We start from the raw sequence: 22,646 nt of genomic DNA on the forward strand, positions 1-22,646 counted from the left end.
GATTATACACTAATGAAAACATAGTTATTAATAAAATTCATATTTCTACCAATATGTCAGCCACACTGACTCACTGGACCTTTTAAATATCCAGTCTTGGTGCCATAATTCCCGCTGGATATACAGCGATGGCTTGCTAGAAAACAACTGTTGTTGTTTGTTGGATTGGATCAGTGTTTTGTAGCTTGGCAGCTGTCACACCATCCACTATCCCCTTTACCCCCAATGACAAAGTCAACTCATATATGTAATCACAACTATGTCACTTTAGAAATGTTGATATGATACGTATGAAACCTACAAATGGACAGTGACTGGGCTGCCTTTTTTACTCTTTGATTTTTACACATCAAACAAACTACACACAGTGTATTCATTAGTAAGCCCTTTCCAGTCTTTATGGCTGAAGCCTTATATTCACCATGCAGATATGAAAGTGGTATCTATCATCTCATCCAGTTCTCACCAAGACAGTGAATAATCAAAATGTTGAACTGTTTCTCTGAAATCCTGACTAAGACTCTCCCTCTGAACTCCATTCACTTTCCCTTATTACTATGTCTTTGTGAGGACATTAATCCTTCTGGGCGAACTGCACACTCACACCTCAGCGTTGAACGGCTCTGGCATGTAGGGTTGAGTCGTTGGACATGTTGTGACTGGTGCGCATGAACAGGTGATACATGCCATATTATTCTATTTCTTACTACCAAGGGCTTTCATGTGTTTTTATCAGAAGCTATTTGGGGTTTTCAGAGTGAGTTTACCAACCAGGTGAGTGTGCATGAATGTGCTTGTGGTTTTTCCTGTGAACTCGAGTGGCAAGTTACTCAGCAAAAACGATGTGAGTAAGTGACAAAGTTCCTTTGAAGCACAAGTGAAATGAAAATATTAAAAACTTCAGATAGTGAGGTATGACTGGAATACTGCACTATAAGGCAACAACATCTGTATCTTCTCTACACTCACATTTGATGATATTACAAAGTCAAATATGAGATCAACTTGTCCTGATATGATTTATTGGGACATTTGCCTGAGGTGAATACCTGTAGTTTGATACTGTAATAGGAGTAGAATAATCTGCAGGCAATGTTCTGTTGTTTCATACTGGGAGATAACAGTTCAACTCTTTTTTTAATACCATTTATCAGATGAGACAGTCTTTTCCTATCACTGTGAGGCTGCTGGGCGTTTTCATTCAGCAGAGGTTTCAACACCTCCCTCCACTCGCAGTTTAAATGTAGAGTGAGAAAACCTCTGTGAGGTGCCAGTGTCCTGCGTGAAGGAGCAAAGGCGCAGCGATGGAGCTCTTCTCTGTGTTCGTCCCCGCTGTTTTGGTCTGTGCTGTCAGAGCTGGGATTCCTCATGATGGAATACACTGGACATACACAGGTAGGCGCCTTATTTTACAATTTAATTTAAATCACACGCCTAATTTAAAAAACAAAAGTGACGGAGTTATATTGGATTTAAATGTTTGATGCGTAAAACGCGCGTAACAACCTCTCCAGTGCGTATTTGTTTTGAGATAAGAAACTGCCAAGTTGTTTGGATATTACAAGGCTCTTGTTATTATCCCACATTCACCCGAGGCACTTGGTTGCTATGTTTTCAGTGTGGCGCGCGCTGCTTTTGCCAAATACCCCTGTGGATAACCACAGTCAGACTGTGTGGTTACACCAAGAGCTTATGAAGACAGTCGCAGAGACAAATTATTAGGTGTATGCAAACAGCGTGGCAGCACTTAATTACCTGGGAGTGTACACCATCAGGAAGTACAACACAACCAGCTGCCACAATATCCAGTTGAGCAAGTCCCTTTCGTGTCATGTCACTATGGTTTAAAATCCATAAACAAGCACTGATATATCGCAATAGTTCGAACAAGGTCGCATCTTTAATTCATTTATCTGTGGGGGATTTTTACAATGTGATAATATTTTTCGGGGCTTGTTGTTATCACCCAGAGGGAGCTTTGGACCAGATGCACTGGCCGACTAAGTACCCTTCATGTGGCGGTAAGAAGCAGTCACCAATAGACATCCAGCGGCGAAGCGTGAGACATAACCCAGACATACTGCAGCTGGAGCTTACCGGATATGATGCTCAGAAAGGAACCTTTCAAATGACCAACAACGGGCATTCCGGTAAGAGAAGAAAGCATGGAGAAAATTAATAAATTTCTCAACCTCAGAATGAAGTCACTGTTAAAGGGTCGTGCCACTGTTTCTGCTGTTCTAGTTCCTGAACAGTCACAAAACTGTATTTGACTGCTGACCATTGTACTGTCAAGATTTTCAAATGTTTGAAAGTTTTCCCTCTTTTCCTTAATTTCTCTATGGTGTAAAACTCAATGAACACATTCTCAAACCTTTTGTGAGTTGTGTAATCTATGCACATTTTACCCCAGAGCACCAATAGAGCGATGGATGGTAGGCCTACTGATTTGATTAAAAAAAAAATTGCATCACTTCTCATCAATAATATATATTTGAATTATTGAGTACTTTATGTCCATTGTGGTAGATTGCACAACTTTATATATCAGTCATGAACATAGCCCACATAACACACGCTATCTGTATAAGTACAGGCATATAGCGAATAAAGATTTCACATTATTTTAGTTTTATTTATTTATTTATTTTATTTGTACTTTTGTAATACTTTTGTGGTTAGCACTACATCACTTTTTTTCCTTTTTCTCTTTCATCAGACTCTTGAGCTGCTCTCATCTGTTATCTTGTTTTGTCTTATGTTGTCTTGTGTCGTATGTTGTCTTGTCTAATGTTATCTTGTCTTGTCTTATGTTGTCTTGTCATGTCTTATGTTATCTTGTGTTGTCTTGTCTTATGTTGACTTGTCTTGTGTCGTATGTTGTCTTGTCTTGTCTTATGTTGTCTTGTCATGTCTAATGTTGTCTGATCTTGCCTTGTGTTGTCTTGGCTTGTCTTATGTTGTCTGGTCTTATGTTATCTTGTCTTGTGTTGTCTTGGCTTGTCTTATGTTATCTTGTGTTGTGTTATCTTGTCTTATTTTATGTTGTCTTGTCTTGTCTTAAGTTATCTTGTCTTGTCTTATTTTATGTTGTCTTGCGTTACGTTATCTTGTCTTGTGTTGTCTTGTCTTACGTTGTCTTGTCTTATGTTCTCTTGTCTCCTCTCGTCTTATGTTATCTTATCTTAAATAAATTTGTTTTGTTTTTTTATTTATCAGGCTAATTTAACTTATATTTCACAAGGAAGTCACTTGAGATTAAAATCTCTTTCCCTTTTTCGAGGGAGACCTGGCCAAGATAGTACACCATCACAAGGTTACAAAACTTATAAAATACAGCATGTCAAAAACAGACAAGGAACAATTAAAAACAGAGCACATTAAAAACACTCAGGGACAAGGGAGACATAATACAAAATCCATGTTTTTCAGTTGTACTTTTCAGTTACACAACTTCATGACGCTGTAGTGTGTTGTGAAGGTTATTCCACGACCAGGGTGCAAAATAGGTGATAGCTGTTCTACCAAGCTCTGAGTAAATCCAGGGTATCTGGTAGAGGAGGCTCCAAGTAGAGTGAAAATCATAACAGCTGTTGGTGAGTGACCGAGGGTCACTTAAATGGAAAACACACAATCATTACAAAATCTGAACGACTTTAGCCGGTATGCACAGTAATCATTATTTGTATGCTGCCTTTAATATCTGACTATCTTTATGTTTCCATCAGTTCAAATCGACCTGCCTCCCACGATGGTGATCACCAAGGGCCTCCCGGGAAAATACACAGCTGTCCAGATGCACCTGCACTGGGGGGGCTGGGACCTGGAGGCCAGCGGAGCGGAGCACACCATAGACGGCATTCGTTACATGGCCGAGGTTGGCTTAAAGCTGAGTCTTTAAAAATAAATGTGCGGCTCTATAAACAAAGATAGCAAGATAGCATTGTATCAGTAAGGAAACCAGAAGTACCTACATCTTGTAATTTAAAAAAAAAAAGATCCTCGATGCAGATTTATTTGACAGAGGCCTTGATATTCATCAGCATATTTCCCTGCAAAGGTATCTCTTTGCTGCCTATAAGTCAGCCTTAATTTGCTTGTTTTTTATTTAAGATTTTAACAAAATTTAAAGCTAATACATGTTCTGCCTTTTAAAAGAGCCATTTCATTTGTAAAGCACGTCATCATTTATATTTTGGCACCTAACCTGTTCTGCATTTCCACCTTGTCTTTCAGCTCCATGTTGTCCATTACAATTCTGACAAGTACGAGAGCTTTACTGAAGCCAGAGATAAGCCGGACGGGCTGGCAGTGCTCGCCTTTTTCTACGATGTACGTAAGCCACAAACACTTTCGTTCCCTTTTCTCTATGTTCTGCTTTGTCTGCCCACCGTGTTGGTTGAAATCTGCACAGGATGCCAGCCCTATTTCTAAATAAATGATCATCAGTTCTGCTATAGGAAGTTTACAGAAAGGGCGTCTTTGTGCTGAAAAAATGATTACCAAATGCCCTGTGAAGTGTATGATACTTTGTTTCAGTCATCCTGCCGGGTATAAGGCTCTATTGAATGTTCATGTGCACGGCGACACGTTGAATGAGTGCTTGTTTCCAGAGGAATGCTCCGGATCTCAGACAGTCAGCGGCTCTCAGCTGTGAGACGTCATCTCTGCAGCAACACCACCGCTGGCATTCACTGTGATAGCAGCTCAGAGTGGCAGAGAGTTAGTGCTATTGGGACAAACTAATTTAGTAACAAATGATATAGATGAACTGACATGGAAGTTTAAAGGACAATCACAGTTAATTACATCTGAGGACATCAGTCAGATGGGGCAGGATGTAATGTATTGTGAAGGGAAAACAAAGGTTAACTGTAGAATAATTAACCAAGGTTTACATTAAAAACATCCATCACAGTTTAAAGACCGACATTCTGTGTCAACTTTGACCTTTTGTATCTGACACGGGGGGTTATTATGAACATCTTATGTGCACTTATGTTAAGTTTTACCACCAAATAACATAGTTTAGAAACCTTAAAAAGCGAAACATTTCCCTTGTTTACAACCTGCCAGATGTTTCTTGCCCTTCAAGGATTCTGAAGTGATGTTACTGTGTTCCCAGGTCTTTGGAAAATACAAATTATCTTAACATACAATGAGTAAACCTACAGAAAAAACAAGGCTAAAGGTTTAATATATTTAACCCTTATACCAAGAATCACGTCCCCCATTTCTATTCCTTTACACACGCTTACTCACACACTTGTGTCGTCTTTAATGACTGAACATTTATGCTTCAGTTTTGGTTTACTTTCAGGATGGGCATTTTGAGAACACGTACTACAGTGATTTCATCTCCAATCTGGCCAGAATCAAATATGCAGGTGAGTTACTGCACACAGAAACTAACTGACCACAGTGCTTGAGATTTATGAGACGTTTAAGGGGAACTTCACCCCAAATTCATGTATTTTATTCTCGTGGTCTAAGACAGTCCAAAAGTATTAGGTCCAGTCAACATGAACAACTCCCTCCCAAATCCAAAAGCTAGAAAACTCAAATGTGTGATGTCATAGGATATTAAGTCTGGAGCTGCTCCATAGACAATGAATGGTAAAAGATGTTCTAGATAACCTTCATTGTCTGTGGAGCAGCTCCAGACATTATGCTTGGTGACATCACAAGTTTGAGACTTCCTTCTGTGGTTTCTGACTTTGAGAGAGTAGCTCATGTTCACAAATGTTTATTGAACTTTCCAAGGCCACGGAAATAACATTGGAATTCTTCATTTAGGTGGTGTTGCCTTTTAAATGAATCAAAAAGCCACAAAGTGATCCTTTGTATATCAGTTATTCACCCTTTGTTACCTTCAATTTGTGATGAAAACTTTGCTTCTCACATTCAATAAACCAAAAATTGTAAAACAGAGAAATTGTTGATGAACTCAAGTTATAGGGAGCTGTATTCAGCAACAGCAAAACTATACCAAACACCCATTTAAACCCTCACACAACTTGCAGTATAATCTAAGACTCATTTTTCCAGTCGTATACTCAGTACTTCCCAAACACTTGAATTTTCACTGAGACATTACTATTTAACACTTCAACACACAAAGAGCACACACGGGCAAACACACATGCTGCAATTTAAGCAAAAAGGCATGTGTTTAGGAAGTACTGGGTATATGACTGGATAAATGAGACTTGGACTTTACTGCACGAGATGTGTGAGAGTTTGTTAACAGATGTTTTGATATAGTTTTGCTGTTGTTAAATGTGGCCCCCTATGACTTAAATTCATCAAGAATTTTCTAAGTTTTTGGATTCTTTGTTCACTGCAGAGGCATATGAGAAAAACAAAGTTTCCCTCATGAATTCAGTGTAACACAGGGTGAGTAACAGATATACAATGGTCATTTTGTGGGTAATGTAATCCTTTAATGTGATCCCGACAGGTCAGTCCATGCACATATCGAACCTCGATGTGCGCTCCATGCTCCCCGAGAACCTCAACCATTTCTTCAGATACCAGGGCTCTCTCACCACGCCGCCCTGCTATGAGAGCATCCTCTGGACTGTGTTTGATACTCCCATCACTCTCTCTCATAACCAGGTACAGTGGACAGGGAGGCCTTTGTTCCAAAATTTAGCTGATTAAAAAAAGTAATACCATCAGCTATTCTGTAATATATAGAACCAAATGGGAACTATTTAAAGAAAGTTGGCTTATTTTGAATATTATGTGGTGCCATGCCATAGCTTAATCTTCTTCTCTGTTGTGTTTAGATCAGGAAACTGGAGAGTACTCTGATGGACATGGACAACAAGACCTTGTGGAATGATTACCGCATCGCCCAGCCTCTCAACGACCGTGTGGTGGAGTCATCTTTCCTGCCACGTCTGGGGAAAGGAAGTGTGTAACTTACTGTAACAGTGTGATTACACAACATCATTTATTCCTCAGAAATGAAATTGGGCACAACCGTGGCCTGAGTCTAATCCATGTCATCTTTTGTCCTTTCAGCATTTTGTCGGCAAGATGAGATTGAATCCAGGCTCCTGAAGATCGAGGGTCTGATAACGTCTCTTGGAAAGCATATGCATTCAGGTGGGTTATAAAACCTGCACACGATGGCTAGGTGTGAAATGAAAGCGCCCATATTTACACTCTTTTTTACTTATTCCCTGAAAGGTGGACTCCGCAACCAAAGGCCCACCAGATATGGTGAGTGTTTTGTTTTCATTCTGATTGAATCTGAGACTGTGGATGATGAAAGGTAGATGGATGTTTCTTGCTCTCCAGTTTGATTCCAGTGTTTCTATTTTCCTCAGAACCCCGCGCTCTGTTTCCTCTGGTGCTCAACTTCCAGGAGAAAAATTCTGGAAGTTATGCTTTGGCCCGTCTCAGCCATGCCATGGAGCTGGACTCATTCACCGTCTGCATGCATGTCCTGCCTCAAGCTGATGGGGTCAACACTGCCATCTCCTATGCCAGTAACGGCATCGACAATGAGTTGCTGATCTCCATCAGCGAGGACAGAGATACAAGAGAGGTGGGCCTCTGGATTGGCAATGAGTTCGTCAACCTGCCCCACAACTTCAAGTCCCATGACTGGGCCAACTACTGCATCACCTGGTCGTCTCACACCGGTGGCGCGGAGCTATGGATCAACGGCATGGTAGGGGAGCAGCGGTACCTGAAGAGCGGTTACACAATCAGCCCTGGCGGTGTGTTCATCCTGGGCAAAGACCAGGATGGAATACTGGGCATCTCCAACGCAGACGACTTTGTGGGGAAGATGACTGATGTCAATGTGTGGGACTATGTGCTGACAACAGCAGATATCCGGGACCAGATGTCATGTGAGAGAAACAGCACCACGGTGGGAAATGTGTTCAGCTGGGGAACCACCAAACTGAGTCTGTACGGAGGGGTGCAGCTGGACAGCCAGTACAGATGCTCCTGAAGAGGCTCAGCTGCTTCTGTTCGCATGAGCATTAAAACGCTGCAATAAACCTTAATATCACTGCTGATGGTGGGGATTTAAAATGTGTGACATATGTGATGATGGGTAAAATGTCTTTCAGGCACCTGTAAGTCAATCTTTAATGCAAACTGTATCGCATAGCTTCAGCCATGTATTGCATTCATACCTTTGCATCATCAATAAAGGCTTACAAGTGACTTGTTGGTTTGTTTGGTTTCTTAAGCCCCCATTCATGCCTTTAAAAGGCTGCATGCCATGCACACATCAAGGCTCACTACACCCCTTGCTCCTACCACTTGATGCAGAGCTGCCAAGCGTCACGCTTTGAGTGTGACAGTCACGCAATTTGACCCATTCTCACACCACACGCCACACTTGACATTTCTCACGCTTATATTTCTCCATTCAATACTCTATATTTATTTTTTATGATAATAAACTTTGGTCCTCGCGGCTTGCCGTAGTTTGAGTAACTCTGATTGACTGACCGAGATAACCAATCCCAGATCAATCCATCAGTCCTCTGTGCCTAAATCTAACCAACCACGGAAGGCACCACGCAATATAAACCAATCAGAAGCAACGTAAGGAGGGTCTTGGCGTCTCTAACTTTCTTTCACACACAACAGCGCCGACATTTAAAACCCACTCAACGTTCTCCTGCTTGCTAGTTGCTAGAAGACGGACGGTAGGTAACTACCCAATTTTGTTCACTGTTGATTCGCTATTTCTCCTTGAGTTTCCTAGTTAATATGTACTGTTTTAAGGCTGCTATAAGTCTATCATTGTCCTGTATTTGTTGCAGAGCTTTGTAACATTTATTTGCCTCTTCTCTTGGCCAGTTCACACTTGAAAAAGAGACTCTAACGTTAGTCTCAATGTGTGTGTGTGTGTGTGTGTGTGTGTGTGTGTGTGTGTGTGTCAGAGTTACAGACTTGTAAATATCAATTTAGACCCCCCTAAAGCAGTGTTTCTCAAAATTCTAAATTTCAAGGGCTATCCTTAACTCTGACAGTGTACAAATGGAACCAAATGGACCCCAATGGGTCCATTTGTACACTGTCAGAGTTACAGACCTTGTAAGGGTCAATTTAGACCCCCCTAAAGGAACCCACAGAGTCCCTGGAATCCACTTTGAGAACCACTGTAAAACTAGCATTAGGAGGCCACAGTGCAGGGAGAGCCGCTGGCATGGAGGTGAGGACATCACTCTTAAGGTATAAATCGACGTTAAAACAGGCCAAATCGATGTTTAAAAAGGCCAATTTTTTTCCAAACGCATCATGACACTAATGTCTCACTCTTGTCATTTTCTGAAACTTGGCAGCCCTGTGATGAGAGATAGGGTGAAGTAAAGCCTACATGGCCCTCAAAGTGGAGGTTTTTTACACTTAAAAGTGTTATGAGAAACCATCAGCAAGATGGCTGCACTAGCAACAAAAAAACAACAACACAAATGTATTTTCTTTGTTTATGTAGATTTAGTTTAAACGTAGTTTAATGTCATTTTAATGTATCATAGCCTCTTATTTAGGACTATAAAAAGCATGACAAAAGAAATAGCTTGTATGCTAATGTTTTGGTGGCCACCCTGCTAGCTAGCTAACGTTACATTGCTATTGTTGATTTTTGCGTGACAGTCTTTCATTTTGACATGTTTCCACATCTCATTGCTCCCATTGATGGCATGTGACACCTGAAATTTAACTAAAGTCCAGCAGCAATGTTACTGCACTTGTCACCGCTTCTCTAATATCAGTGCAGACCGGCAGGGTAGAAGTACGAGCTGCTAACATTAGCCTACAGAGCACCACTAAAGGCCTGATAATGAAGCAGTTATTTTTAATCTGATGACTTGTTTGACTGATCAATAGCATAAACTGAAGTCGTGAACAAATGGAGGGATGCAGGAATGATTCCTAAAACTGTAAATGAGTTAACACTTTAGCTCCTCCAGTTCCCTCATCTTAAAGTCATTGGGTTTTTGAATAGGTTTTGGTGAGATGCCTGAAATAAATAAAGTCTGTGGTTAACACAAGCTTAAGAGGCTTTCATGTTTTGTTCAATGACATAAAATATACCAGTACTGTAAATACCCAACTTGTGAATCTTAAAGCTTTAAAGTCTCTTTTAAAAAGGCAGTTACTAAAAGGTGGTTAAATAAGACTACATAGCATCACTATGCCAAACACGACATTACAGCCTCATTGTGATGGCGACGTCTTGCTACCAAAGTGTAGTTTGTTTATAGCCCAACATTAGCTTTTTACTCATGGAGATTGCATTTAAACTTCAAAAATAATGAAAGTTGTGGTTATTTGTAAAGATGATCTTGCTGAACAAAACACGTAAGTATCGAAAACTCTCTTTTTTTGCCACAAGGTTTATTTTCTGCAGTACTCCAAAATCCAATGGAAATATCCCATTGGATTTTCGTCAAGGGAACTATGGCGAAGCTAACTTCTGGGCTGGCCTACGAATAAATGTAGTTCTTGCACCACTCTATCGTGAGTGCCCTGATAACCACAAACACGCAAGAGAAATCACCACAGCAGAAGATGGTGTATCTGCAATGTCCAGAAACACTTGTCACATCTGTTTATGTGAAAACCAGCACTGACAACAATGGACGTATCAGGGGAAAACTGCATTATCCTACTGTGTACCTTGGACAATCTCCAAAAATATCTAAATTAGAAACACTTAAATCCATCAGTGAATTTAAGGGCATCATAAAGAATGTGGTGATAGAGATATGTGCTTGTTTTTCTTGAGAATATTTGAATAGTTGTCATTTGTGGATTTTTGTATTATATATCGTATTTGTTGCATTTTAAAAGTGTTTTGATTGGCTGCTATCTTGGCCAGGCCTCTCTTGTGAAAGAGATTTTCAATGTCAGTGGGAATTCCTGGTTAAATAAAGGTTAAATAAATACAAAATTAAAATCAGGGTCTTCAAGGGTGGTCACATTTCACAGGGAAAGATTTCAACCACTGCCCTTTATAACTCTGTTCCGAGGGGCAAGGTGGCACTCTAAAACGAGGGGTAATAATAATACTAAATGGGATTTGGCCCAAGTCTCTTTGTATTTTTAGCTGGCTTTGTGGCCACAAACAAACAATATCAAAAGAGTCTGTGTAAAGATTCTTTGTAGAAAATGGAGGCTAAATTAAGACATTTCAGTGCAGTACAATCCTCCCCAGAGTGAAGACTTCCTCTCCTCTGAATGGTCTCATTTGTCTTCAGAAGGCCGTGACCCTCAATTCATCCTCCAGGCTTTCTTTGTGCTCTTTCAGTGGCAGATCCCCATCACCCAGTTTGATCTCCACTTTGTTTCTCTTGGCAAACATCTGGCAGATCTCCAGGAAGGTCTTACTCTTGGTCTCCGGGACCACCAGCCAGATGTAGATGAGCGTGACCAGACAGATGAAAGAAAAGATGATAAAACTGAAGGGGCCCAGACCGCTCTGGAGAAGGGAAAGGAGGGAGAGGAAATGTGATCAGTGTGTCCTCAAGATAAAATGTTAAAATGTTGAAACAACAGCCAAGGTGGCTAATTTTATTGGAATGCCCTCTTTTGGTTTCTGTTGCTCAAAGTCAAATCCTGCATTGTTTGTTTGTGGTTTGAAGATCTTGTCTTGAGAGGAAGTAAACACGATACTGCAAAACAGTTGTGTTTATCTCTACGATTACGCCACTTGGTCCAGCCGGAAAAACACCCTGACCAAAGTGGTCCTAATAAACTGGGACTAGCTGACACTTGTGTAAATCACATATTGAACTGTGATTGGCTTCTGGGGTTGTAACGATATGTTGACCTGGATGGATCGGTAATCAATGATCCAATATTGTTGATGCTGAGAGAAAACCTTGATACATGTCATCATCTCTAAAACATGCCCAGCGCCAGGCAGATAATGGTAAGCAGTCACGAAAAATAAAAAGAGAATATTAACTGATATTGTCTCGTATCGATCACAAGACCCTGAATTAAGTTATACTGAAATCATATCATGCTAGACTTTGCAGTACCAACAAATATTGTATTGTTGTCCAAACAATCAAAATAATTTTAAATTGTGATTAAACTTGAGGTGAGCACAGAGAAACTTTGCTGCCCTCAGCAGATAAATGTGAAAACAGCCTTTTAGCGTCAAATCCTGCACAGACATCAGTCTGCTCAGTGAAGCTCAAACATCCATGTGAAGTTACGAAAAGCAAAAACACATCTTCTTCAGCAGAGTAGGAAGTAAATTTCAGTCTCTGCATTGTGTTTACGAAGATAATATCATCACTAACATGGAATCTAAAAATAAAATTGCTCGGGAGATACATTTTAATTAAGAATGATTAGTTTTCGTTTATGAGAATCATTTCAGTGTGAGTATGAGACCTGGATTGATTCCTATCCTCCCATGCAAACTTCCTTTGTTGATTAAAATGGCTTCCTTTGCATTGTCCATTCAGTATTTTCTACGTCCACTTTTCAAAGGGTTCCCGAAGAAATAGTTAGGACAATATGACAATACCACACATATAGCCTATCTGTCATACGAAGCTACAGTCAGCACACAGTTAGCTCAGCTTAGCGTAAAGACAGGGATAACAGGTAGCCTGGCTCTGTACAAAGGTAACATCAGTATCACTACTTAACATGTAGTATCTTGTTTGTTTGGTGTGCACTACAAACAGATGGAGACAATTTGTGGTTATGTGGTAGAACAGAGCGAACTGATAATATAATTAGTAATATAGTGAAAGATTTAGAATTCTCCATCTACATATCGAGATCATAATACGACTTCCTCCACCGCTGCCTTGTTTGTTGTGAGAAACATCTGACTACACTCTCCACTGCCATCTAATGTGTGTATCTATGCCATCATAAAGGACCCGTGAAAGTATGAAGGCCGTGACATTTACAGCATTTGATATGGACATATCTATTTTCATACAAACAAAAACCCACCCAGGGAGGCTCTATAAATAGTAACTGACCACATTACCCATAGACCTCTCTTCCAGTAATCATGGGTTTAGTTTAACAGGTTAGCCTGAAGGTAAAGAAACCACGTTCAGTAGCCTTGGGCTTCATGAGGCTCCTACAGAGCTGGACTGATGTGGTCTAGTGCTATCCACAACAATCATGGTTCACAATCACATGTAGGGGTGGTGATTTCGTATAATCACTATTACTGTCTTTATTATTTCAATGGTGCAGTGGATCGCAACTCTACAAGGATGCTCAATGGCAGAGTGGACAGTATCTCTGCCTTTCATGTGAAACACTGGGGTTTGATTCCCTGATGGGGAGAGTTAGGTTTTGCACCAGTTGCTGGTTATTAACCAAGAATGACAAAAGTTAAACAACAGCAGTAGCAGCAGCAGCAGCAATGGTTACTGCACCACAGAATGGAAAATACATGGCATAATACCATTTGAAACGTGGGTAAACAGGATCTTTTGACATTAATGATTACAACAGTCCTTGAAGAAATCTTTCCTCCAATAAGGGTTCTTTGGAGGAAAAAGGTTCTTAATAAAATCTTTAGGCCCCAATCACACAGAAAGCATTTTTCAGGTTGCAAAACGCGAGGTGCACCACACTGCCTTTTTAAAAACTTGAATGCTAGTAGTAAAACATGTGGTGGACAACCACCTCTAACTCTACTATAACCCTCCTGCAGAGGGTACTTGCTGTAGCTCTGGTTGAGGGTGAGAGGCTGTCAGCAAATAATTTGTTGGACACAGGGAAACAGAGATTTGTGTGGGTACATGAGACCCTAAAAGAGAAGGTGGATCACGGGGAGTACCACCAGTTGGTCCAGGAGCTTCTCCTCGATATGGCCGTTTCCAGAAATATTTTAGGATGACTCTGGGACAGTTTGACAACCTGCTCTCTATCATCCGGTCGTATAGCTCTGGGTATCCAGCAACCACTACCACCACTTTCTCCTCCAATGGACAATGGGAAAAAAGGTAATGAAAAAGATGACATGAGGTGCATTTCCAATCTGAGTGGAAGTGTTTTCAACTTGAGGAGTTCAGAGCACTCTGGCAATAACACCAGGTGCCTAGAGCGCAGAAACATGAGGCATGTCACAACGCAAAAACAGCAAGCAAAAAGCTTCAGGAAGAACCCTTATTTTTACTGTGTAGTCTCCACTAGTTGCAAATAAGGGGAAGAAAAAGCTAATAAGTGTAGTACTGTTGTTTTAAGATATATTGTTTTTCTCAAAAAAAAATTTTTTTGGATCAATTAACAGTAGTGTTTTTGTCTCAGGTGTTTGTCTCCTTTTAAACTGGTTGTTGCCTGTTGTCTGTGTCCCTAACATAACAATGATGTTGCTTCAAACTGTGGGTTTGATGCTTGACAAACATCTAAAGTCTGATGAAAGATTGGAGAGATTGCATTATTAATCAACTTTGGTGTTGACAGTTTCCAGGAATACACGTTTATTTTTGTTGAGTTATATAAAAAGTTTGTCTGCATATCTTAAGACAGACATACACAGAACATACTGAAGTACAGTAATTCAAAATCAGGTATAAATCATCATGTCACAGTCAGGATGTGACTGGGGTTGCCTTTCTGTTGACACTTAAGAAACATCTGTAAGTAATTACATTTTAAAATAATAATCCTTCATCCCCCAATGTAAGCGTTCTTACAAGTTGTGTAACTGACCTCTAGGAAGGGGAAGATGAGGCCAACAGTGAAGTTGGAGAGCCAGTGGACGGAGCCTGCGACCATGAAGGCAGCCGGCCTGGCCGACTGCCTGAACATCTCGGTGGTCACCACATAAGGAATGGGACCTGGAGAGCACAGATGTGGTTAACCACAATCAAAACACTCGAGACACATCATCAGTCTTCAGGGTCAGGGTGAGGATGTCTCAGACAACTTGAGTGCAGTTTTACAACATATATCATTACATGTCTGGTCGCATCCAAACAACACTTCAGCTAATGGAGCACCCTGTTGTAATCAGTGTGTGTGTAAATAACCACCGGTAAGGTCATACTCACTGGGTCCTATGGCGTGTCCTATGACGTAGATGATGACACAGGTGATGCTGACGTAGGGCATCCACGTCACGCTCTCCTGGAAACACAAAGACACAGCTGCTGTTTTCACAAACTAGCTGTGTTGACATTTGTAAACAGGAAAAATACGTCGCAGAATCTCTGTAATAGCTGCACTGTGTGGGAAGAGTTAAACCCACTGTGATGCTGAAAGTGATGCCTGTCTGAAGATGTTGGGTCCAGGTGAGATTACAGGGTTGCAGGGGGGCACCACTGGTTTTGTGGTTGTCTAATGGCCAGTGCTTTCTCATACTTTAGTGGTGGGCGACTCTGTTTTTAAGTCTTGAGGTTCTCATGACCCCAGTAAATATAGACGTCAAGTCATTGCATTTATTTTCCAGACTGAGCTCCAAATATATAATAAATTAAAATTACAGTCCAGTAAAAAAAATGTGGCACAGTGACGCATTTCCTGCTGTTCTGGCTTTGTAGTCCAGCTCATTGGAGCACGAGGTTAAAGTGGTGACTTTTAGCTTTAAAGCAACGTTTCTAACAACAACTAATTCATTAAAGTTCCCCTCTGGACACATTTTAGAGTAAATAAAAATACTCTATGATGAACATTTTGTTTAATAATGTTCTCCCACACACAAGGAAAACCAAAAAAAAGTCTAAAAAGAGGCTGGAAGCAGATCCACTCCCACCACTGCTCAGTAGGTTTTGCTTTTGGTTTCTGCTTTCTATCAGCGCTGGCCCAGTGCTAAAAAAAAGTGTGTAGACAGGAGACAGGTCTGGCTATGAGGGGCTAGTGTTAGGTTGACCGATAACGGAGCAGTGCACATCAAGATGGCTGACATTAGAGGAGACATTGGAGAGATTTAGCCACATGTTAGGGGTTAGGGTTAGGGGGTCAGACTCAAATGAGTTGTCTGGCGTCTGACGTATCAGAATGGTAAGTGTAGTTAGCATCTTTTCTTTTATTTTATTTAAATTTCATACAAACATAAGCTTTGTATTTTATAATATAAATTGATGAAATTGTATGTTTTATATGTAATGTAGTGTAATATATTGTATGTAAGATGTGGACCCAAGGAAGACTAGCTGATTGCCAAGGCATTCAGCTAATGGGGATCCTTAAAATAAACAATAAACAATTTGTCTATGTTGTTTGTTAGCTTGTTAGCTTGTCACTGACAGTGGCTAACACAACATTATTGGTTGTCAAACACACAAAAATATCTGCTATGATGGGGTTTTTGGTGATACGGAAGGAAGCTTTAGGGTCCAGTTTACATCATAGACTAAATATATTGGATGCAGCTACCATGACGTCACCCATTAGTTTGTGTACTCCCGTTTTGAAGCCTTGAGTTTGGCAGTTAGGCCGCCACCATATTGTATTTAAAAAGCAGTGAGGGGTGGATCAGACTGAGAAGCAGAGGACTTTATTGGCAGACAGCCTGTCACTCAAAGCAGCCCACCACCCATACAATTGTCCTAAAGGGGGCAATTGGCTCTCAAGACCAAAACTGTTTTTGTACCAGGCTATAAACATGTTAATTTCTGCTGTAAAGTTGGGCTTTTTAATATGAGGGTCTATTTGGATTAACTCTGTTTTGGAGCCAGCCTCAAGTGGCCGTTCAAAGCAACCCAGTCTCACTCCGAAGTCGTTTGCACTTGGGCAGTGACTTGGTTTACATCCATAAACTGCACACTCTACCATGATTACAGTCAAAACTTTCACTATGATAATGCAAACTCTGCTCTCTGCAATGACAAGTCTGTGCTGGAGGTTTCAGATTTTTTTGCCAGTGTTGTGTCAAAGTTTGCCCTCTAATTAATATGCGTTTTCCATATTAGACAGTGATTGGCTTTCATATTAGTAACGTACCTAATCTAGCTTGCATGGACTAAGTTTGAGTCTCAGATTTTAGGGAAGTGCACAGACATTGCCTCTGCACAGATAGGAGTCAGTATAGTCAAGGTCAGACATTGTGGATGTGGATGTAAACTGTAAACAACCATGAATTAAAAGTGTATGTCAGCACTTTAATCTTGTTGTTTAAACACAGTGTATTCGAGTACACAACCACAACAACAAAGATTGTGTCACCTTTCTTAAAAGCCTCCTGTGACTCAGTCCCCACAACAAATCTCCTGACCTCAAGGTTGAGAAACTCTGACATACAACAGCAGATTATTTTTGTATGCTGAACCACTAGAGGACAGCAGAGTCACACATTTAGGTTGTGAGACATGCTGAGGGTTTCACATGGTACCTGGAGGTTGAGGGCAACAGTGAGCAGCACACAGGCTCCACAGCAGATCCCAAAACCACAAAGGAGGAGCAGCCGTCGCCCTGAAGCCTCTACGATGAAGACCTGGTGAAACAAATGATATGTTCAGAACTATTGTCTCCTGCTGATGCAATCACACAACAGACCTTGGACATCAACAGGATACTTACAGCAGCTATGGTCATGAAGACATTCACTGCACCTGTTCCCACAGTGACATACTGGATGTCATTCTGCTTGACTCCAGCAGTGGCATATATGCTATCTGCGTAGTAGTAGATCTGAGGAGGGAGAGAGAAATGCATTATCCAAGAGGACAGCATTAACACATAAGAAACAGTGCTGTAGTTGAAAATGCCTGAGCAGAAGAAACTGTTGTGCTGTCCGATCTGAAACAGAGTGAGTGTGGCCGTCAGTGGGTCAGAGTCAAGGACACCAGGCCCGGCTCACCGCGTTGACCCCCGACAGCTGCTGGCCCATGTTCATGACGATTATGGAGACCAGCTGCCAGCGAAGGGAGCGCTGGGACAGCAGGCTGAGCACAGACAGGCGGCCCTCGGCCCTCTCCGACTGGTCCTCAAGATGCATCTCTGACAGCTCTGCATCCACGTCGTCCCAGCCACGCAGACGCTGTAGTGCTTTCCTTGCCGTCTTCTCATCTCCTCTCTGGATGAGCATGTACCTGGGGCTCTCTGGGAAGAAGGGCAGCAGCAGGAGCTCTATCAGGGCGGGGATACCAGTCAAACCCAGCATGAGAGGCCAACCTGGATACAGAGGGAAAAGAGACACCTCTTTACCAGTCGATTAACCCAAAAAAAATCTCTCCTCAAAATATGCAGTGACGGATTAAACATCTAACCAATGAAGGATGACTAAAATTTACCTGTGCTGTTGCCCAGTATGTTTCTGATGCCCAGCACCTGCGCACTGAGGATGCCAATGGTGATGAAGAGCTGCGGTATGATGCCAAGGGCTCCCCTCAGGTTTTTGGGAGAGAGTTCTCCCAGATACATGGGCACCACGTTGGATGAGAGACCTGCAGACAGCGAACTTTTTTTTTTTTTTTTTTAAAGATATTTTTTAGGGCATTTTTTGCCTTTAATTGACAGGACAGTGGAGCCTGAAGGGGGGAGAGAGAGAGGGAGAGACATGCAGCAAAGGGCCACAGGCTGGACTCGAACCCGGGCCGCTGCAGCAACAGCCTTGTACACGGGGCACCTGCTCTACCACTAAGCCACCGATGCCCCGCAGACAGCAAACTTAAAGGAATACTTCACCCACAAAATAACCATATCACTTACTCACCCCATTTGTTTTCTCACACACTTCCACAGTGAGCAAAGAATCCAAAAATTGCAAACATTCTTGAATAACTGTAGTAAAAAGGGGCTGTGTTGAACAACAACAGTGTTTAACAACAACAGCCAAACTATGTGAAAACATCCGTTTACAGACTCTCACACAGCTCATGCAGTGTAATCCAAGTCTCATTTATCCAGTCACGGTCTCAGTACTTCCCAAACACATGCACTATTTCACTTCACTAAAACCTCACTATTTAAAACACTTCTGCAAAAACAGTCTGAGTTCAAGCGCATGAGTTTGACATCTGCTCAGTGGATTGTACGAGCAGAGTTCAAACATATGCACTCACCCAAGTGCAATACTCGTGTGCGCAAGTGTTTTAATTAGTACAATTTTAGTGAAAATACCTGTGATAGATTTCCTGAACGACTTGTGTGAGAGTTTGTAAATTGATGTTTTTTAATATAGTTTTACTGCTGTCAATCGTTAACCCCTACGGCTCAAATTCATCAAGAATTATCTCAGTTTTTGGATTCTTTGTAGCCAGACTCATAGCATGAATTAGTCTGGAACCTCTCAGTTCAGTTTCTTTTTCTTTTTTTGTAAATATTTTTATTGAAGAGTCTAGCAAATGGTCTAACAGAGCAGTTTAAAAAAAACAAAACATAATAATAATAATAATAATAATAATAATAATGATAATAATAATAGTTGTGAATAAACAAAGTACTGTACATCTCAACAGATAAGAATCAGACAAACAACAGACAGACAAACGACCAAAAATAACAAAACATGCGTTGTACGTTCGAAAGAAAGAAAAAGAGGAGGTGGCTGGGTCGGGAGGCCCTGTCGGGAGACAGGGATTGTAGAGAGTTAAAAAATGCCACTTATTGTAAAACTGATCTGATTTGCCTCTAATTCAGTGTTTAACCTTCTCTAGCTTTAGAGAGGACATGGTATCACTGAGCCAGTGTTGGAGTGTTGGAGGGAGCTTTATTGGACTTCCAGTGGAGAAGAAGATGGCCTCTTGCCAGTAAAGAAGTAATTGTTGGGAGGTGTATCAGTTATGGTCCTCACCCAAAAATCGCAATATGGGGAGAGACATTTATAGTTATTGCCAAAAACAGGATAATAATGGACAAGAAAAAAAACATGTGGGATAAATAACAGGTTGAAGCACTGCATTTGTCGCAGTTGTCAGTGATATTAGGGTAGCTTCTTGGTTCAATTTCAATTTTCAGTGGTGTTAATCAGAGGCTGCAGACCAAAATGCCTCTGGACACAACTGGGTAGACCAATCAGAGCAATGAAATGTGACATAGCACCAAGTGACACATGCAAGTTAGGGCGCTGCTTGGTCTGTTTTCCAGCAGGAAATAAATGTTAGCGTGGTCACAATTCTCAAACTGCAGCTTAACAGTTCACTAAAATGTGTCTCTGAAAATATTTGAGGTGAGACTTTGCCTAGTCTGACAGTTTGATCTGAGTTTCGTGAGCCTGGTGCTCGACAGGGCAGACTGGATGCAATTACAACCAGTCAGAGCAGTGAAATGTGGGACATGTGATGTTTCAGATCTGGACTGGTGATGCTCCTCTGCCAATCATCAAATAAAACCCACCCCATATCAGATAAACAGTTGTGACAGGCATGGCCCTGACCAGGCTGGCCGGAAGTCTGTCTTAACGGGAGTGGGGACCAGATGCATCTGAACAAATAAAACACAAGCTAACGGATTTGTCTTGTCCCCAGGCTAGAGTCTCTGGTCACTGTTGAGGCATGCAAGAGAAACAGTTTTCCTCACCAGCTCAGACAGGGTGAGTAACTTACATAAAAATGATCATTTTGGGGGTGAAGTATTCCTTTAAGATTAAGACTGAATGGTTGACTATATCTGACCTGCACAGATGCCCACTATAAACCTCGCCACGATGATGATCTCATAGGACTTGGCGATCTCGCTGACTCCCATCATCACAGCAGGGACGATGGAGAAGATGTTGTTGAAGAGGAGGGTGCCCTTCCTGTCAGGGAGTTGATGCTTTTAAAGTCATGTTAGACAAACAAGTATTTTTTAAAGTGCATGATGATAAATGTGACATATTACCTCCCCAGTTTGTTGACCAGAGGGGCCACCATCAGAGAGCCGAAGAAGCCTCCTAGCGGGTACATGGACACAGAGAGAGACCACAGCAGAGTTAGGAAGTTCTCCTCCATCGGTCGGCCGTAACGCTCCATGTAGGTGGTGTTATAGAAGTGCTGCATGAACTGAAGAGAGCAGAACAGCACTGATAGACACACATCATCATATACACTGGTCTCTGTATCACTGTGTGTTATGGGAAAGCTTTTGTGTCTTTGCTTGTGTTACCGGTGATGGAGAGTTGACCACAGCCACATTGTAACCATACTGGAATGATGAGCCAAATGCAGATATGAGTGTCGCCAACACCAGCACCACAGTTAATCTCTGTCAGGGGACATCAGCACACTATGTGAAGCCTCTTTGTGCAACACAAACACCATCCATCATGATTACACCACATTTGCACTGTCAGGAAGCAGACAAAACAAACATCTATGTGATGATGGTGATAATCACACCTGGCGTGTCACTCACCCCTCTCCTCTCCACAAGCTTTCCCTGTTCCTCATTCTCCGCCATGGCTTTGTTTGGACTCTCTTTCAGCAATAATAGCAGCACACTTTGTTATTAGCACTGCACCACTGGATCCTGCCTGCCCTTTGGACACGAGATCAAAGAGCATAGCAGTGGTTTACAGCTTGACTTCAGTTATCGTTTTCATGTTGCTGACTGTGCCTTCAGGTCCAGGAAGTTTTGTACGCAACACACTTTAAGATATTAAAATGCCTGAATGGGCTGAATGTTGATATCCAATGCTTTTATTGCACCTTTAACTGAATTGGTTCAATTGATGAAATCTAACGCTGTTGTTATGGAGTTACGGTGCCATCAAAACGATAAAGCCACATATTGTTTACCCGCCTGCAGACTGGATTACAGAAGAGGTGTTTTTACAGCATGACGACACAGTGCTGGAATCACAAACAGTTGGCAAAGACTTCACTGTTGATCCTTTTACAGTTTGAAGGATTTATCTGGAGACACTTCATCTCACACTGATTACAGAATAGATTCATTTTCTGCAGAAACACCACAGCTGTGAATCTGTTTTTATGTTTATATTGTCTCCAATTTGTCACGTGCTGATCGCCTCTTATCTCTAAAGTAGAGTCTGTTGGTCATTATGGTGACCCAAGGCTGTTCTTAAAGCTGGATGTTATTTGCTTTAGGCAGGAGTCACTGCAAAAAGGCTAAGATAGTGTGTGTGTGTGTGTGTGTGTGTGTGAGAGAGCAGACAATGCTTGTGGGAAATAGGAATAATTAGAGGTCAGAACAATGTATGTCACAAAAGGATGTGGTGTTAAGTAACGCAGGATGAGCTGTGAGAATGAACTCAGACAAAAGGCAACACGTCTTTGGAAGGCCACATTTTGATTTTGATTTTTTTTAAGAACCACTTTTATACTACAATATTGGACAAATCAAAAAAGTTGGAAAAGTTAACGATCGCCAAATCCAATCCATGGTAGACAGTAAAAGAGTTCCCCACTGACGTATTGCTCATCTGCAGTGTGTGAACTATACCACAGCTTTTGGGGGGCACTTGCACATGTCTCATAGACCAGGAATGACTGTGACTCTTGTTGCAAAGAAACATTCAAAGCTGCAAGCATGTAGGTCTACTTGTTTTATGTCTGTGTGTGTGTTTGGTTTTGATCTTTGAGTTAAAGAGGGTGAAGTTGATGATATTGTGCCGCCATGCTTCGATTGTGATGGCAAGAACAGCATGCCATTTTAATATCTGTATTAAAATGAATTAGAGATGAATCATCCTCATGTATGAACTGTACTACAACAGAAATAACCCTAATTTTCCACATGATCCATGATGATGAAGATACAGAAAAACAGAAATGCATGCAGAAAAGCATTTT

At 41.4% G+C, this 22,646-nt stretch overlaps 2 protein-coding genes across 3 annotated transcripts; one reads left to right on the plus strand and one right to left on the minus strand.

Moving 5' to 3' along the window:
• The first annotated feature begins 1,235 nt into the window (after positions 1-1,235).
• On the plus strand, positions 1,236-8,190 carry ca6 (carbonic anhydrase VI). The gene is made up of 10 exons (XM_049580797.1): positions 1,236-1,395; positions 1,971-2,150; positions 3,729-3,877; positions 4,237-4,332; positions 5,321-5,387; positions 6,461-6,618; positions 6,792-6,918; positions 7,030-7,113; positions 7,198-7,230; positions 7,338-8,190. The coding sequence occupies exons 1-10, from the start codon at positions 1,305-1,307 to the stop codon at positions 7,970-7,972; spliced, it is 1,620 nt and encodes a 539-aa protein (XP_049436754.1). The 5' UTR covers positions 1,236-1,304; the 3' UTR covers positions 7,973-8,190.
• A 1,109-nt stretch (positions 8,191-9,299) lies between these two features.
• On the minus strand, positions 9,300-22,537 carry slc2a1a (solute carrier family 2 member 1a). Of its 2 annotated transcripts, none has more exons than XM_049580798.1 (11): positions 21,247-22,537; positions 20,998-21,096; positions 20,734-20,894; positions 20,526-20,650; positions 18,204-18,356; positions 17,771-18,084; positions 17,491-17,601; positions 17,303-17,404; positions 15,024-15,099; positions 14,683-14,810; positions 9,300-11,461 (listed from the first exon to the last, which is right to left on the minus strand). In XM_049580798.1, the coding sequence occupies exons 1-11, from the start codon at positions 21,289-21,291 to the stop codon at positions 11,237-11,239; spliced, it is 1,539 nt and encodes a 512-aa protein (XP_049436755.1). In that variant the 5' UTR covers positions 21,292-22,537; the 3' UTR covers positions 9,300-11,236. The 2 variants fall into 2 exon arrangements, with proteins under 2 accessions (XP_049436755.1, XP_049436756.1); XM_049580799.1 differs by having other exon boundaries at positions 20,734-20,785; positions 21,247-21,266.
• Between the last annotated feature and the right edge of the window lie 109 nt (positions 22,538-22,646).

This window comes from Epinephelus fuscoguttatus, linkage group LG7 (genome assembly GCF_011397635.1).
Source record: "Epinephelus fuscoguttatus linkage group LG7, E.fuscoguttatus.final_Chr_v1".
NCBI lineage: Eukaryota > Metazoa > Chordata > Actinopteri > Perciformes > Serranidae > Epinephelus > Epinephelus fuscoguttatus.